General features: G+C 36.8%; 2 protein-coding genes across 5 annotated transcripts; one reads left to right on the top strand and one right to left on the bottom strand.

Moving 5' to 3' along the window:
* Window positions 1–5: 5 nt before the first annotated feature.
* Window positions 6–12,982, top strand: eps8l3b (EPS8-like 3b). 4 transcript variants are annotated; one of them, XM_051653375.1, is made up of 20 exons: window positions 6–388; window positions 1,510–1,569; window positions 2,113–2,180; window positions 2,274–2,338; window positions 4,408–4,566; window positions 6,181–6,330; window positions 6,540–6,622; window positions 6,811–6,941; window positions 7,119–7,231; window positions 7,344–7,464; window positions 7,590–7,660; window positions 7,999–8,073; window positions 8,271–8,416; window positions 8,704–8,875; window positions 9,021–9,052; window positions 9,973–10,066; window positions 10,193–10,297; window positions 10,624–10,709; window positions 11,396–11,528; window positions 11,699–12,982. In XM_051653375.1, the coding sequence occupies exons 2-20, from the start codon at window positions 1,532–1,534 to the stop codon at window positions 11,738–11,740; spliced, it is 1,884 nt and encodes a 627-aa protein (XP_051509335.1). In that variant the 5' UTR covers window positions 6–388; window positions 1,510–1,531; the 3' UTR covers window positions 11,741–12,982. The 4 variants fall into 4 exon arrangements, with proteins under 4 accessions (XP_051509335.1, XP_051509334.1, XP_051509332.1 ...); XM_051653374.1 differs by having other exon boundaries at window positions 10,621–10,709; XM_051653372.1 differs by having other exon boundaries at window positions 10,600–10,709.
* LOC127414971 (glutathione S-transferase Mu 3-like) lies at window positions 12,853–16,083 on the bottom strand. Its single transcript, XM_051653395.1, has 8 exons — window positions 15,943–16,083; window positions 14,101–14,176; window positions 13,928–13,992; window positions 13,770–13,851; window positions 13,539–13,636; window positions 13,321–13,416; window positions 13,089–13,199; window positions 12,853–12,966 (listed from the first exon to the last, which is right to left on the bottom strand). The coding sequence occupies exons 1-8, from the start codon at window positions 15,976–15,978 to the stop codon at window positions 12,871–12,873; spliced, it is 660 nt and encodes a 219-aa protein (XP_051509355.1). The 5' UTR covers window positions 15,979–16,083; the 3' UTR covers window positions 12,853–12,870.
* Between the last annotated feature and the right edge of the window lie 909 nt (window positions 16,084–16,992).

The raw sequence follows: 16,992 nt of genomic DNA, 5'->3' as shown, positions 1-16,992 counted from the left end.
TATCTATTTGGGTGTTTATTTCCCAGCCATTTTGCACATCAGTATATAGCATTTTGGTGTACATGGCACTTATAGTTTAAAAGGGCTGTCGTTTAACAAATGGCAATACCTGGCCTGCCCAACCTTTGGACTCAAGGGTATAAAACGAAGAATTTATCCTCTGATATTTCACAGTTGGCGAAACCTACCTGCTCTCACCTTCTGCCTTACTATACTTCAGGAACTAGACTTTGACCTAAGCTTTTCCGAGCAGGAAGTCCAGAATATTTGCTTTCAAGCATTTCAATAAGAACATAGACCTGAGGATAACCAGTATCTAAATGGAATCCTGGAATACTCTGAACCTAGGAATAAAGTTTTGAAGGTTCAATTAAGGATTTTCTCTAAGGTAATGTACTATCATTTGGCTAATTACAAGGTGAATTTGTAAGAGTGTTTTGGTGATGCTTGTTTTATAGCCAAAATCTGTGTTGAGGCATGTATACGTATAGTTTAATCTGCAAAATGTTATGAACTTCATAAATTCAAATTATAGTAAATTTCTAAATGGAGAAGCAATGTTCAAGTTTTAAGTTCCTGAGTGTAAAAGCAGTGTTCCTCTTTTTTTTTTGTGGGTTTTTTTCACTCTGGTGTACCACTTCTGCCACAGATGTTCTCTTTGTGAGAAAACAAATTTAATTTGAACAGACTTGTAGTGTTATCGTGAGCAGTTACATTTTTGCTTTTTGGTTGTACGTGCTCACATACTTCTCGCCTTTTTTTGTTTTTTGAGAAGCTTGGTGGCTATGTGACACCAAAAGTCATTTATTGAACTTTAGTTTCATAGTTTTGTCTTGAAGGCCTTATTAATATATTAGCATTTCTACTCAAGTTAATCTTTTATGCTAAACTTCCTTGTCATGACTGCTTTTGGCCTCATTCTGTTGTGGTTTACTGACTGATAGCATCGTAATCACAAGTGTAAAACATTTTAATGATTAGAAACTTTTTCATTTCTGTGATATTTCTTAGTGATTTTAAAATATTTTCTTCTCATATTAATTTGATAATTATCCACTACTTATTCTCTGTGGTTTGGTTAATGACTGAAAAGTGAAATAATAAATCATGATAACTCTGGTATACCACTCCTCATGAAAACGGGGCAGTATTCACTAATCAACTGATTAATAGTTAATTATTAATTTGATAAGGATATACCTATTTTCTCAATGTAAACCCAAAGGTCTTCAAAATTTGTCAGCAGTTACATTTTTGTTTTAGACAGCTTTATATGTTTTGAGGATGTAATGTGCGTGCTTTCCTCGCAAACTTGCTGACTGAACATTTCTTACCTCTTTTTGAAAAGTTCGGTGGCTAAATTACTTCAACCCACACATGATGAGTAATGTGTAATCATTTCTCAGCCTTGCCCAGAAGGCCTTTGATAAATTGTCTACCTCACAGAATTGGCCAACCAATAATCTGTTCATATTCTGGCATGGATTCTGACTGATAATGTTATTACAGGTGTGTGACATCACAGTAAAGAATGTATGGGGGTAACCCTGTCCAGGTTTTTCCACCAAGGTACATTTCTGACTCTTTTTCCTCTATAAACGGACATTATCTCTCACTGTTTTAATTGTATGTATGAGTGGTATTTATATCTGGAACACATCATGCCTTGCCACCTATCTCATATCAGTTGTGCTATGACTAGAAAGTAGGTTAGCATCCATTATTTTGCAATATCTTGCATTAAGAGGAAATTAGACTACCTTTGACCTTTTGGTGAGAATAGATATATTTTGGATAGGTATTAACTAGAGATTTATATTAGATACACTGTAGCAAGAAATAAATTAATGACTCTGGATACATTTGTACATCTCTGATAACAACTTAAAATTGGAATTATAGAATAGAATTGGAATGAATTGCAAACCAGAATCTGCTATTTCCTAAAGCACTTCAATTACTGTTGCCAGTCAAATTTAACAGTTCACATGTAACTTTTAATGAGAGCTTGAAACGCAGACTTTGCAGATTATTGTTTTGAATTGTATTGATTCATTTTTATAGAATTACATAATACAGTCCATAGTGACATTTTGTGGTTTGTTTTTATAGAAGCTTCTCCCCTGACCCACCCTCCCCGGGGTCTGGCATGTCTCGACCCAGTGGGAAATCGATCTACAGTAAGTACAAAGCTTGGCCATTTGAAAACAATTTTCGACAACATATCCTAAGAGCCAACTCACCATAATGTAAACTTGACTTCCATGATTTAGTGCAAAGAAAGGAGTATGCAGAATTAATCAGCAGACAGCCAAACAACTTTCAGCACAGAGTGGAGGTGAGGAAATCTAAACTTATCAGTTATATAATAAAATAAATAAATGGAAACAAAATGCAAATAGGATGGTCACAGTGTAATAACCAGCTTATACTGTACCCTTATATTTCAAAATCTTCTCAGTCTCTCCTAACATATTTGTTATGTTTGATGACTGCATATTACATACAGGTGCATCTCAATAAATTAGAATGTCGTGGAAAAGTTCATTTATTTCAGTAATTCAACTCAAATTGTGAAACTCGTGTATTAAATAAATTCAATGCACACAGACTGAAGTAGTTTAAGTCTTTGGTTCTTTTAATTGTGATAATTTTGGCTCACATTTAACAAAAACCCACCAATTCACAATCTCAAAAAATTAGAATACATCATAAGACCAATAAAAAAAACATTTTTAGTGAATTGTTGGCCTTCTGGAAAGTATGTTCATTTACTGTATATGTACTCAATACTTGGTAGGGGCTCCTTTTGCTTTAATTACTGCCTCAGTTCAGCATGGCATGGAGGTGATCAGTTTGTGGCACTGCTGAGGTGGTATGGAAGCCCAGGTTTCTTTGACAGTGGCCTTCAGCTCATCTGCATTTTTTGGTCTCTTGTTTCTCATTTTCCTCTTGACAATACCCCATAGATTCTCTATGGGGTTCAAGTCTGGTGAGTTTGCTGGCCAGTCAAGCACACCAACACCATGGTCATTTAACCAACTTTTGGTGCTTTTGGCAGTGTGGGCAGGTGCCAAATCCTGCTGGAAAATGAAATCAGCATCTATAAAAAGCTGGTCAGCAGAAGGAAGCATGAAGTGCTCCAAAATTTCTTGGTAAACGGGTGCAGTGACTTTGGTTTTCAAACAACACAATGGACCAACACCAGCAGATGACATTGCACCCCAAATCATCACAGACTGTGGAAACTTAACACTGGACTTCAAGCAACTTGGGCTATGAGCTTCTCCACCCTTCCTCCAGACTCTAGGACCTTGGTTTCCAAATGAAATACAAACCTTGCTCTCATTTGAAAAGAGGACTTTGGAACACTGGGCAACAGTCCAGTTCTTCTTCTCCTTAGCCCAGGTAAGATGCCTCTGATGTTGTCTGTGGTTCAGGAGTGGCTTAACAAGAGTAATACGACAACTGTAGCCAAATTCCTTGACATGTCTGTGTGTGGTTGATGCCTTAACCCCAGCCTCAGTCCATTCCTTGTGAAGTTCACCCAAATTCTTGAATCGATTTTGCTTGACAATCCTCATAAGGCTGCGGTTCTCTCGGTTGGTTGTGCATCTTTTTCTTCCACACTTTTTCCTTCCACTCAACTTTCTGTTAACATGCTTGGATACAGCACTCTGTGAACAGCCAGCTTCTTTGGCAATGAATGTTTGTGGCTTACCCTCCTTGTGAAGGGTGTCAATGATTGTCTTCTGGACAACTGTCAGATCAGCAGTCTTCCCCATGATTGTGTAACCTAGTGAACCAAACTGAGAGACCATTTTGAAGGCTCAGGAAACCTTTGCAGGTGTTTTGAGTTGATTAGCTGATTGGCATGTCACCATATTCTAATTTTTTGAGATAGTGAATTGGTGGGTTTTTGTTAAATGTGAGCAAAATTATCACAATTAAAAGAACCAAAGACTTAAACTACTTCAGTCTGTGTGCATTGAATTTATTTAATACACGAGTTTCACAATTTGAGTTGAATTACTGAAATAAATGAACTTTTCCACGACATTCTAATTTATTGAGATGCACCTGTATTACAAGGCAGAATTATGGAGTCATAATCTGCTAGTGCACATTAAACCATATAACCAACACCCAGTTTCACTAAATTCTGCTTAAAAGCCAAAACGCTGTAGCCTTCCTGTCTGGCATAAGAAAGATCAGAGTCAAAGAGGCCTGATTTTACTCATAACTCAATTTTGACAAGATGTGTAGTTACTGCGTTTTGCCTTTGCAGGGCAGTATAGAAGAATATGGTACATTATAGAAAAGAACAGAACATCTAAAGCTTCTCTATCATTTTGATATTTCCAGTTTACACATAGCAAAATTTTTTTCTCTCTCTCCATTCCCTAGCACCTGTTCACCTGTGAGGTAGAAGGCAGAGAGATGAGCAGCATTGAAGATTGTGTGACCAGACTGAAGAATATGGACAGTAAAGGGAAAGTGTGGGGTCAGGACATGATCATGCAGGTCCAGGGGAACAACCTACAGCTGTGTGACATAGAGACCAAGGTCAGGAGACGCATTTGTTAGATCCACACTGTACTGATGACTTGAAGTTTGTAATATATGTCACTAGCATCACTCAAACGTAATTGCAAAAATAAGGACTGTTTTCTAACAGGTTTCCACAGCACTCCTGTCCTCATGCCATTGGTTTAGCCAACGTTGCTGTGTCGGGCTGGTCAGGATGCTCAAACAAATGAGACTTGTCTCTGCAGAACAAAAATGGGCATTTCCCAATCAATGGGTGTTTATAAACTGAGATGGCCATTTTTTAACCACTTTACACAATTTGCTTACTACACTGAGATTCCCTACTTTCACTGAACAGTTAAGAAATGCCCATCCTGGTTTGGAAATGCCCACTGATTACTACAATGAGTTTCCCTACCCTCAAAAAAGAGTTTACTTAATTAAAATGAACAACAATTAACACAATTCTAGATCTTTTTGTCACAACTTGACTTCATTGCGTTCTATTCTTTTAAGTTTGTAAAAGGGAAGTTTACTTAATCCAGTTGATTTGGGACTACATGAATACTTTTTGTGGTGTTAATGAATAGAAGATTTTCATCTTCCAGCATTCATTGCACGGGACTCTATAGGGAGAGTAAATGTTAATATTAAGTGTTATTTTATGTTTTTCTGCAAGATGAATATAAAGGTGGATACTTGTTAGTGTTTAATGTTTTGTTATGTTGAGATTTAGAAGAGTTTCTGTTATGTTGGAGTTTTGGGGGTTACCATAATGGTAAAGAGTGGAGCTTGAGGTTACGGTGAGAGCAGGGAGATGTTGCACAAGAAATTGATTGCTCGCTTCATTGAGCATTTGCTGTGCTTACAAATGCATAGTTACTAAACTAACATTCACTTTCACTAGTTAGTACATAAAGAAAGAAAAATAGATTTTTTGAGTTATATTGACACGTCTAATTTTGTTGCGTTTACCCAGTTCAACTAGGTAATTTTCTACACAAAGTGTTTGTGTTGAGATTACGTAGTAATTTTAAGTTTTAGAAAACTCATTTTAAACATGTGGAACCACTGTCCAAGACTGAATTAAGTTCTGCCAAAGAGCTATTAAAATATATATATATTTTTAGTGTACAGGAAATACAATACTGTTTCCCACATTAATACAGCCACTGTCCACGATAGAATCTATTTAGCTATTTTTCATTGGATAGTTGAAAAACGCCCATCCCAGTTTGAAAACGTCCACTGATTGGGAAACTGCCATTACTGTTCTACAGAGACCTATACTTCAAACAAAAAGCAATGTTTTGATAGCACCACAGTATTTAGCCTACACTTTTCTGAGGAATTAATAGATGACTGGCTAACGTATAGTTGTCACTGCATATTAAGCTGGGACAGGAAAAAGTACTAAATTATTCAATTCATCTTTAAATTTATAAGCAGCTTTTTTGCTACTTTTTTGTAAACCTTTTGTTAAAGAAGAACTAATATTTACATATTGTAATGACGGAACAGGAAATACTTAAAAAACTTTGTGTACTTTGTAACTTTGTGAACATGCTTATTATGAGAAATAATGATAAAAATGTCAAAATAGGCCATTGTCCTTCCTGTGAACTCTTACTCTGTTTCCTGGAATTGTAGGAGGTTTTGGAGTCTATGAATCTGAGTAGCATCAAGAAGATGAAAGCTGTGCTGGACAGCTGTGTGTATGACTCCCTTCTCATTATCATGGTCCAGGAATACAGCCAAAGAGCTCCACGGGCCTTCCTGTTCCAGTGCGAGGAGGGAGGGGTGAGGAATATGCTCTATTATATATTCATAAATGTTAGATCCTTACATCTGCAGTGTTTTTATTATAGACATAATTCTTAAAATAGATCTAAACATAGATATACAACTGTGTTATAAATGTATCCTAATGAACAGTATCTTGTGGAATCCTGTGGGAGTTTAATTGTATTCCCTCCATGTCAGTGACCTAAATAGTTTTAATTTACCAGGCTCAGGGGGTGATAAATGATCTGGATCAGGCAATAAAGCAAGGTGGAGAGGACTCCACCAAGGAACCACAAATGGATATCAGGTCAGCTGCAAGCCAAAAAATAACCTTTATGTCGTTCTCATGAAGAGAATCAAGCTGTAAGACTAGACTAATCTGGCCTGTTATTTTCTTTTCATCTGAAAATGTGGTCTTATTTGGGCTCATTTGCTAAGAAGAAATGAAATGTTTTCAGTGGGCATCTCAACAGTGATACATTTCCTATTTCTCAGGAGACATCTGGAAAACATAATTGGCCAGGGATTTCCAGGGAGTATCAAAAGACCAGCTATCTCACCTATGGCATCTATCCCTCCTCCCCCAGATGAGCTCCCTTCACAGTTCAACAGTTATGAAGACTATGGTGATGACTATTCTATTTCATACTCAACAATTCAACATTAAACAATCTGATTTGTAAATCTGTCACTAGTCTACTTAATAACCCTAAAATTCCCTAAAATTAAAAGTTTAATCTTTAGAAGTGTTGCTCACCCACTGATTTTTATTATTATTATTATTTTATAATGGATATTTCCAGAGGACAAACGGCCTTCACCCACTATGCCAGCTTCTAGAGATGAACAATACAGCCCAGTGCGATATGAGCATGAACCGACTCCACCTCCATACACTGACATGGATAGAAGTGCGGTCAGTTAATTACATTGACAAGCCTCATACTATCGTATCTTACCCTACTATCCATCTACCATCATATGTCCATTTATTGACAAACACCTTCATCTTCAATCTTTCTCTGCAGGAAATCTTTAACCATGTAGCTGCTGACATTGAGATCTTCACAGAAAAAGTTGCTGCCGCTTTGCAAAAAAGTGATGGTAACAAGAAAAAGAAAAAGAAAGAGAAAAATGCATGGAAACAAGGTAAATATTTTTGAAAGCTATGTACATTTGCTTAAAGATGACAAATGATTACAAGGTATATATGCACTTATAGTTTTGACTGCTTAATCTTTAGATTTTAGACTTTAAATTTTTTTTAATTGTAGCTGGAAATCTTCCTTCTGTGGAGGAGTACATATCTTGTCTACAGAAAATAAAGTATGGATTTAATCTCCTGGTAAGATTACATCAACTTTAAATAGAAAGTGTCCATTATCTTTTTATCTTTAATGCAAGAACTCAGTCTCAGCATATCTCTAAAGTACAAAGCAACAGATGAGTTGGACCCTTGGATATGATACGATACTATATTAATAATAAATAATTTATTAACTGTTTTTAGCAGTGGTCTAATTAAATAGATTTTCAATTTCACATCAACACTCCCAGTGTAATAAGACTTGTGGCACAGAAAACAGCTCCATATTGTTTCATTTGAGACTTAAGGTGTCTCTTACGTCTACATCTGTTACAGTATATTTATCATAATTTTTAACTTATTTCTACCTGTAACAGGGGAAGCTAGACGGTCACCTTAAAACCCCTCCTGCTTCTGAGTTTGTTCACAGTCTCTTCTCTGCTGTGGGTTTTGTAAGTATCTTTTTGTTCTGCTTGTTGTATAGCAATTACTAAACTAAAAGAATATATTTTTCGATTGTGAACCCTTTGTCACATAACCTGGTCCTATTTGTGTTTGCAACCATGTAATATTGCATTAGGGTTACTGCATACCTTCAAAAAGCATGTTTTCAAAAAGGTCTTGTCTTCCTCTGCTCCTGATGCTTTAGGTGGTGGGTCAGTATGCCCCCAACATCCCTTCCACAGTGTTGAGTCCTATGATAACAGAAAAAGCCCTGCAGCTCCTAGGAACTTTTGTCACACCAGAGGAGGACCGACTCTGGGGCAGTTTAGGAGACTCCTGGAATGTCCCAAGGTCTTCCATTCTTTTACATTTATATTTATGCATTTGGCAGACGCTATTATCCAAAGCCACATACAGTCCATTCAAAGTCTACATTTAATCAGTTTGTGTGTTCCCTGGGAATCAAACCCATGGCCTTAGTATTGCTTTACAAGTTGAGCTCCAGTTGAGATATTCTACTCATCCAAAATTAAAAACAAATAGAACTTATATCAGCTACACAACCTCACATCAATTAGCAACAAGCATGGGAGAAAATCTAATTATCTTTCTTTAAATATCTGTTTTTTTGCCATCAGATCCAAGTGGCCAAATGGGGATCAGATCCCTCCGTATTATCCTGTATTTTACGATGGCTGGGAGCCCCCTCCACCTGTCCCATCCCAGTCACCCCCCTCCAGCAGGCAGCCATCACGGAGCAACAGTCAGCGATTCCCACCCATGAACGTCATACAGAGGCCACCTGAACAGGTAAAATCTCTCAGAGGGCAAGCTTCAACTTAACAAGCTAAGCATGCATAAGCATGTTGTAAAATATGTCAAGCATTTTACACGCAGCTCTTAACCCAAGGTACAATAAAGTGGAGTTAAAATCGCTGTTTAACCTTTATTTCAGGACAACAGACCCTGGAGCACTCCACCCACTCGGTAAGCCATGTTATCCCCCGATAATATATGCAGTTGAGACAGCAATATAAAACATAGTTGTTGTTTTTTTTTAACAAAGGGGGTTCAACAAATGTAAATATAGAAATAGAATCTCTTTAATCCCCTTGGGAACAAGCAGTCTGAAAAATGTGTTCACATTCCATGGCTTTAGTAGTCCATCAAGTTCTCGTAATGAATGAGGGACCTACACTCACTGAGCACTTTATTAGGAACACCTGTACACCTATTTATTCATGTGATTATCTAATCAGCCAATTGTGTGGCAGCAGTGCAATGCATTAAATCATGAAGATACGGGTCAGGAACTTCAGTTAATTTTCAAATCAACCATCAGTGATTTCGACCGTAGCATGATTGTTGGTGCCAGATGGGCTGGTTTGAGTATTTCTGTAACTGCTGATCTCCTGGGATTTTCACGCACAACAGTCTCTAGAGTTTACTCATAATGGTGCCAAAAACATCCAGTGAGTGGAAATTCTGCAGACGAAAATGCCTTGTTGATGAGAGGTCAATTGAGAATGGCCAGACCGGTTCGAGCTGACAGAAAGGCTACAGTAAATCAGATAACCACTCTGTACAATATTGTAGTGAGCAGAATATTATCTCAGAATGCACAACACGTCGAACCTTGAGGCGGATAGGCTACAACAGCAGAAGACCACGTCGGGCACTTTATAAGGACCATAGTGTCCCTAATAAAGTGCAAAGTGAGTGTATTATTGGCTTGTTTTGGCTTATTCAGTAAATTAAACCAATAGTAGTAGATTTAGCTGCAGAATTAGAGTAATGTCATAAACATTTAATAATCTAACAGTGTAGTGTTTTAAGTTTGATTAGTCTTTATTGGGCAAGATTCCTTTGTATTCATTTCACTCAAATGTTATCTTATTTTGTTCTAGGTCACCAGAGCCGCCACTTTACATGAGGGTGATCTATGACTTTATGGCAAGAAACAGTCAAGAACTGAGCGTGCTGAAGGGTGATGTGGTTCAGGTAATTTCCTGACACTCCACAAGAAGCAGTTATGTAATCTCAGGGGTAATGCTTTTTTCTAGGCAAAAAGTGCATGCGTGTTTATATAACGTATGTTTGCTTTTATATCGCTGCTTATTTAAACAGGTAATCGACAAGTCCAAGCAATGGTGGAAAGTGAAAAATAGCCGTAATGAGGAGGGCTATGTGCCTCAGAATGTTCTAGAGCCTGTTGATGTTGAAGCGCCAACAGTAAGTCATGGCCAGTCTGGGCCTATCTATGTCTTTACAAAAGAATTCTTAAAGAAAGGAGTAAAAAGATTCTTTAAAAAATCTGTAATTTCTAAGCCAAGGATTCATTTTGAGTTGGTAGCATCAGATATATTAACATAAAACAAAATGGTCATTCAGTGTATGGCGCTGTCTTGTTACTGGGCTGTTTGTGTTTATGAGCATCCAGATGAATTAGATCTGTAATGACTAAAAGGACATGACATGCATTATATTTAACTGATTAATGGATTTCTACTGGATACAATTTACTGTTTAAAAAGGGTGGACCTAAATATTCTCAGCAGAATATGAGAGGACCTCCATTTCTGGACATGAAATCCAGACCTGATGAAGTCAGAGCCTGGTTACAGTACAAAGGCTTTTCTAAAGCGTAAGAAACCACTTACAGCATCTTTACTTTTATGTCTTCACATATCTTAAGACCAGTGTTGGGTGTAATGCATTACAAAGTAATGAATTATTGTAATTAAATTACTTTTTCCTTGAAAAAAAAGTAAAGGGATTACTCTTCATTTTTTTCAGTAATTTAATTACTGTTACTTCTGATGTAATTGCATTAAATACTGTATAGACTATAGAACAATTCTATATGAAACAATAGTTAATTTAAAATCGAAATGTAACTTCTGATGTTAAAATTTAAGTTTTTTAATTTAAAACTGCCCCTTGAAATCTTTGGCCAATTCAAGAATAATTTATCTGATTTTATATGATTTGTTTGAAAGAATTAAAAGAAAAGTTTCATGTCTATCCTTGTATTGTTCATCTGGTCAAGAATGATATGGGTTTTAAAAAGTAGTTAGTTATAAGTAATGCAATTATTTTTCAGACAGAGTAATTTGTACAGTAATCTAATTACACTGTAGATGTAATTAGTAATTTATTACTTTTTTTTTTTTAGAGTAACTTACCCAACACTGCTTAAGACCATTACAAAATGCAGTTCTGAGAAATATATTTTCTTTATGAGTTTATTAGTAGTAGCATGCTCTAACTGCAATTAGGAGACATTGCAAGGAAGTCTTTGTTTACACACTCTGTACTGTATGTGTGTAGGACAGTTCAGAGTCTTGGGGTGTTTAATGGAGCAATGTTGCTGGGTATGAAACGAGATGATATCAGAGCGATATGTCCAGAGGAAGGAGGTCGTGTTTTCTTCCAGCTGCAGAGCGTCAGATCTACTGTTGCAGTAAGTAATGCAGCTCACTTTTATGTTAACGTCAATATATACTTTAAGCACTTTTCATTGTGGAGAGGTGATCTCACAGTGTTGTGATGGAAATGATTTTACACCTGCCAGTAATTTAATGATTGAGGCTGAGCTCTCAAATGTTATCATAATCTCAATTTCCTTTGCAGCTTGCCAGCGAAGCAGAATACAGCCAGTATGGCCCTCACTGATAATCTGAGCAGGCTGGTACATTTTTGATGGCGGGAATCGGAACATGTCTGGACCTGAATGCACAAGAGCTAAATAGAGCATGTCAACTTTTCATTCATCATCAAACAAGCCATGGCTGATGCCTGCAGGCTGCTCACTGTTAGAGGGGAAACAATAGTTAAGTGACATTACTGTTTCTAAATGCAAATGATACATACATTCAAGACATTCATTTTATTTATTTTATATAATCAAGATTTTTTCCATTAAACATCTTCGATCTCCCTGGGGTGGTGGTCACCTAATGTTTGAGACACAACATAAATGTTATGTTTATTGCAAATGTGATCCAGGAGCTAGAGATACTATTATAATCTTGCTTTTAAACACCTCTGATCTGGGCATTAAACCACAGGCTGTTTGTCACTGATGTTATGTACCGTAAAGACACTGAAAGTATTGGCTAAATGAAATTAACTAAATCTGTTACTCTCTGATTGATCCTGACACTGTATACGAATTGCACATTGTGTTGTAATAAATGCTGATTATTAAACTACACATCAAAGTAATTTTTGAAAAGTGTCAATTATGTTTTTTGACTTTGAGAACTGCTTATGAGTGCAACCAGTCCTGTAATATGGACTTCTAAATGTCTATGACACTTCTGAGTCAAAATATTTTTAATATTTTGTTCCTGAATGAGAGTTGGTCAAATATTAAAATGTAATCAGTTGAAGTTATCATCTGTGAAGAACACACACACACTCACACAAATTCAATGAACATAAAAGGTTCTCTAATTTATTGACTGAAAATATAGTATTGCATTTAATGCTTCACCCCCCCCCCCACTTCATGGAATCAAAATAAGGTGCAACACTTGCCACTGAATGGTTTTAATTCAAACAAGTGCTTTTCAACTGCACTATTTCTATAGACAACAACTAATATTTCTTATAGTTTTGTAATATTTTCTATAATCAGTGCCTATGCCTAATGCTTATAATGTGACCTGTAACATTGGAATGCAACTAATTAACCTTATAATCGCTCACTTCCCAGAAAGACTTAAAACAGTGGTACCAAAAAATAATCACCACATGTGCACTTCAACTGCATTGAATTAGAAGAAAAAATCCTGTCATTTTCACTCCTTCTTGTTTCCCCACTTTGCCATCTTGTTGTTCACAGGAGTTTTCATGAACTTGCTTGACTTCATGTATGCTGCAATCTTCTCCAAACTCTGGCAAGGAACAAAATTCACATCTGAGTGAGTCTCATTCCGGTCCATCCTTAATAGTTAAAGCTTATGTGCGACTATCAAAACTTTTTTGTCTGATAAAACCAAAAGTCTGTGATTCAAACCTCAAAACGATCCAAAAAACATCGTAGGTTTTTGCAGTCATCCAGGCATGGGGGCTCAAACATACGGTGCTGATCCAACAACTCATACATGATGAAGTCCACAAATGTGATCTACAGGATGAGAGATTAGTGGGATGAGCATGCCAAACATTTTTTATAGATTAAACTGTAATTTTCTGCTACTTCAAAAGGAAAAATTAAGGATGTGCTCCCGAACATTATCACTGTTTACCTTGTCTCCAGCAAACCACTTCCTGTCACCAAGAAAGTCCGAAAACTGCTTTAGAGTTCCTGGCAGTGCCTCAGTGTAACATGGTTTGATTTTGTCCTGTAAAGAAAGACAAAATGATTACTCATGACCGATTGTCACTAGTGGAGTATGTCTTCAACATTGTAATACTTGTGTATAAGATCAAATGCCATTTGATATAGCAGACTGAGGGCACTCACAAAGTCTCCATAGCAGAGCTGGACAAAACCATTCCTGAAGTCCATTGCCTGATTCTCCAAGATGTCAACTCTCACCTGCTCTTCTTCAGTTTCCCCACCTAAAAATACATAACAGAGATAAGTCTAGCATTTCTTTCATGGCTTTAATGCAACACTTTCAGTTATATTCATAATTGCAAAATAAGGAAAGCATTTTTAATGAACAAAAAGCACCAATTTAAGGGAACTCACACAGGTTGTGTTTGCGGGCGATGTATCTCATTATAGCATTGCTTTGGACTATTTTCTTGTCACCGTCCTCTAGGTAGGGCAACTGGTGAAGAGATACTATGGTTACTGTGTTGCATGTTATACTGCAAAAAACTAAGTGGGTTACCCTCTAAACTCACATTAGGAAAGTCTATTCCAAGTTTGTTTTTCTCATCAAACCAACAGCTTTTGTCATAGTTGGGAGCTGAAAGGCAAGGTTATGAATCAGTTCATTAGACAACAGACAACAGCAGGACCATAACTACTTTATATGTCAAATGTATATGCCTCTGTCATACTGTTGATCACTAACCTTCACCACAAGAATAGGCCTTCTCCTCATACGTAGTTCCAGTGTATTCCAACAGCAAACGGATTGGTTGAGCAAGCTGTTAAACAAGCGGTTGAATTATATAACATATCACACATTTCAGTTGCTGAAAGAATATCTTTAATACAAAGGGACACAACACAAGATAACATTTGCTAGCACAAGTACAGTGGATTTTTTCTATATGCAGGCTACCCCAGACCAAACTATACTGGGGAAACTCAAAATATCATTGTGCAAATATGAATAAAAACACAGGTTTGTCAACGTAATTTGACATGTTTGTATGTAACACATCTCTACTGACAGATTATTTTAGTAAAGTAATATCCAAGCGCGTGGCGAGTAGAGACACGTTTTCAAAGTTCGACATAAAGTATCAAATTTAATCTGTAACACAACAGACTCGTGAACTCTTTCCCTACAATGTTTTCGATTATTTAAATAATGTTTTTAAAAAAATGCAGATTAAATAAATTTGGCGACAAACTGCAGTTTGAACTAGTGTTGCCACCCGTCCCGTAAAATACGGGATCGTCCCGTATTTAAAGATAAAATGATGCGCGATTTGTCCCGTATTTAAGCTGGTCAGATGGCGTCACTGTGAAATCGTTCCAGATCGCCAATTTAACATTGATATAAATTGGAAAATTTGCCTACGGTGGGATAATGCACACTCCCTTTACAACTGTTCAGCGCATCTGGCTGTGTCCTAACTGGCGCTGATCATGGCTTCGCAGGGCATTTCGAAGGGAATGCAATCCATGCTGTAGGGTCTTTCCAAGTAGAATCGCTCCAAAAGTGAGTTCTGACAGGCCGTTTTCACCTTTCAGCCATCTGAAGCGCTCAGAGTAGAGGGTAATTGTCTTCAAAGGGAATAGGGCATAGGGATAATTACTTCTGAATGGGACGCACCAACGCGGGAGCTGGGCGCGAGGAAAGTTGCTTGAGCTTATTTATATATGTATTTTTTGCAGCCGGAGGTTTCCTGTGATGTACAGCTTGAGTAAGTGTTCTTTATTCTTTATGCTTAGTGTACGGAGATTCAAAACATCTATATATTATCTTTTACTCGCTTGTTTCTCATTCATCTGCATTTTACTTGCACAACAGCTCCAGCCTCGTTGTAAGGGACCGTCTGAAAAGTACACATATGGTGGTAAAACTGTGGAGTTTTTTCTATATAAATGTTCAATAAGATCAATGTATGAATACAATCATAAGAGAATTTTTTTTTTTTTTTTTTTTTTTTTTTTTGTATAAACCATCCAAAATGTATACATAAATAAGATAAAGACAAATAACCGAAAACATATAAATGATGTATTTTTTATTTTTATTTTTTTATAAGTCATGGGTCAGGAAAGTTCTCATTTTAGCATATAAGAAAGGATATACAATTTTTATTAATAGCGCATATAAACTCAACGCATTTATTGCTAAAACTGTGGAGGATATGCTTAGGGGCTGTGATCCCTTCAACTCAATTTAAGTGTCCCTTATTTTTTTAAAAGTGCCAACCCTAGTTTGAACAGACTTCAGGCTCAGTGTTGTCACACATTACACGGTCGTAAAATCCCAACTCTTCGTCCATGAAATATGTGAATTTAAACAAACTTAGGCTATAAAAGTTTAGATTTGACAGTAGACATAATGGCAAAACAAAATGAATTCAAATCTCACGTGCAGCTCTGTGATGACTTATTGACAAGTTATATAACGGAAATGAGGAAGCAATTAAATTTGAATAAATATAAAGTTTTCATTAAAAAAGAAATAAAATAAACACATAATTATAACTTATAAATTATAACTGCGTCTTACCCCACGTATATCCCAGTAAGCTAATTTCATTGCCATCTTGTAACAGGAGTGCGTTCCGTCTGCTTCACAATGCAGGAGTGGAATGCAGGAGTGGGTGTTCGCGAGTTTTTGCACTCTGTGCCATGAGACTTTTGCAGCTTTTAAGTGGCTTCCTCACAACCAATCACAGACGAGAATATTAGCTCATTTGAATGCGATGGGTTGATGTAACGTTCAAATTAAAGGAATAGTTCATCATAAATATAAACTGTCATTATATACTCACCCTTATGTCGTTCCAAACTAATTACTTTCTTTCATTCTTCAGAGGAACACAAAAGGAGAGCATCTGAAGACTGTTTTCCATGCTTTTTGCCATGAAATTACAATGAACAGGGACTAAAGCTTTCAAGATTCAAAATGGACACAAAAGCATCATCAAAAACCCAGTGAAATCAAAATGAAAGTACTGCTGCTTTTAGTCCAGATCTATTAGATTTAAGGTAACCTGTGCTAGTGTACTTCTAAATGTTGACCAAATTTGTTTTCAGAAGATATAAGCATGCAAAATCTGCAGTCTCTGTCTTCTGGCAAAAAAGACTTAGGAATATCCATGAGGTCACATAGAGGTTGAGAAACCTTGTCCAATCAAATCCTTTCTAGATCGAGAATGCACACTCCCCCTACAAATGTTCAGCATCTGGCTGTGTCCTAACTGGCGCTGATCATGGCTTCGCAGGGCACTTCGAAGGGAATGCAATCCATGCTGTAGGGTCTTTCCAAGTAGAATCGCTCCAAAAGTGAATTCTGACAGACCATTTTCACCTTTCAGCCATCTGAAGCTCTCAGAATGGAGGGTAATTGTCTTCAAAGGGAATAGGGCATAGGGATAATTACTTCTGAATGGGATGCACCAATGCTTGAGTTTATTTATATATATATTTTTTGCAGCCGGAGGTTTCCTGTGATGTACAGCTTGAGTAAGTGTTCTTTATTCTTAGTGTATGGAGATTCAAAACATATATATATATCTTTTCTTTTACTCACTTGTTTCTCATTCATCTGCATTTA

The sequence above is a fragment of the Myxocyprinus asiaticus genome, chromosome 24, assembly GCF_019703515.2.
Source record: "Myxocyprinus asiaticus isolate MX2 ecotype Aquarium Trade chromosome 24, UBuf_Myxa_2, whole genome shotgun sequence".
NCBI classification, from domain to species: domain Eukaryota; kingdom Metazoa; phylum Chordata; class Actinopteri; order Cypriniformes; family Catostomidae; genus Myxocyprinus; species Myxocyprinus asiaticus.
The sequence above is the reverse complement of the archived record's forward strand: the minus strand, read 5'-3'. Positions and strand labels throughout refer to the sequence as shown.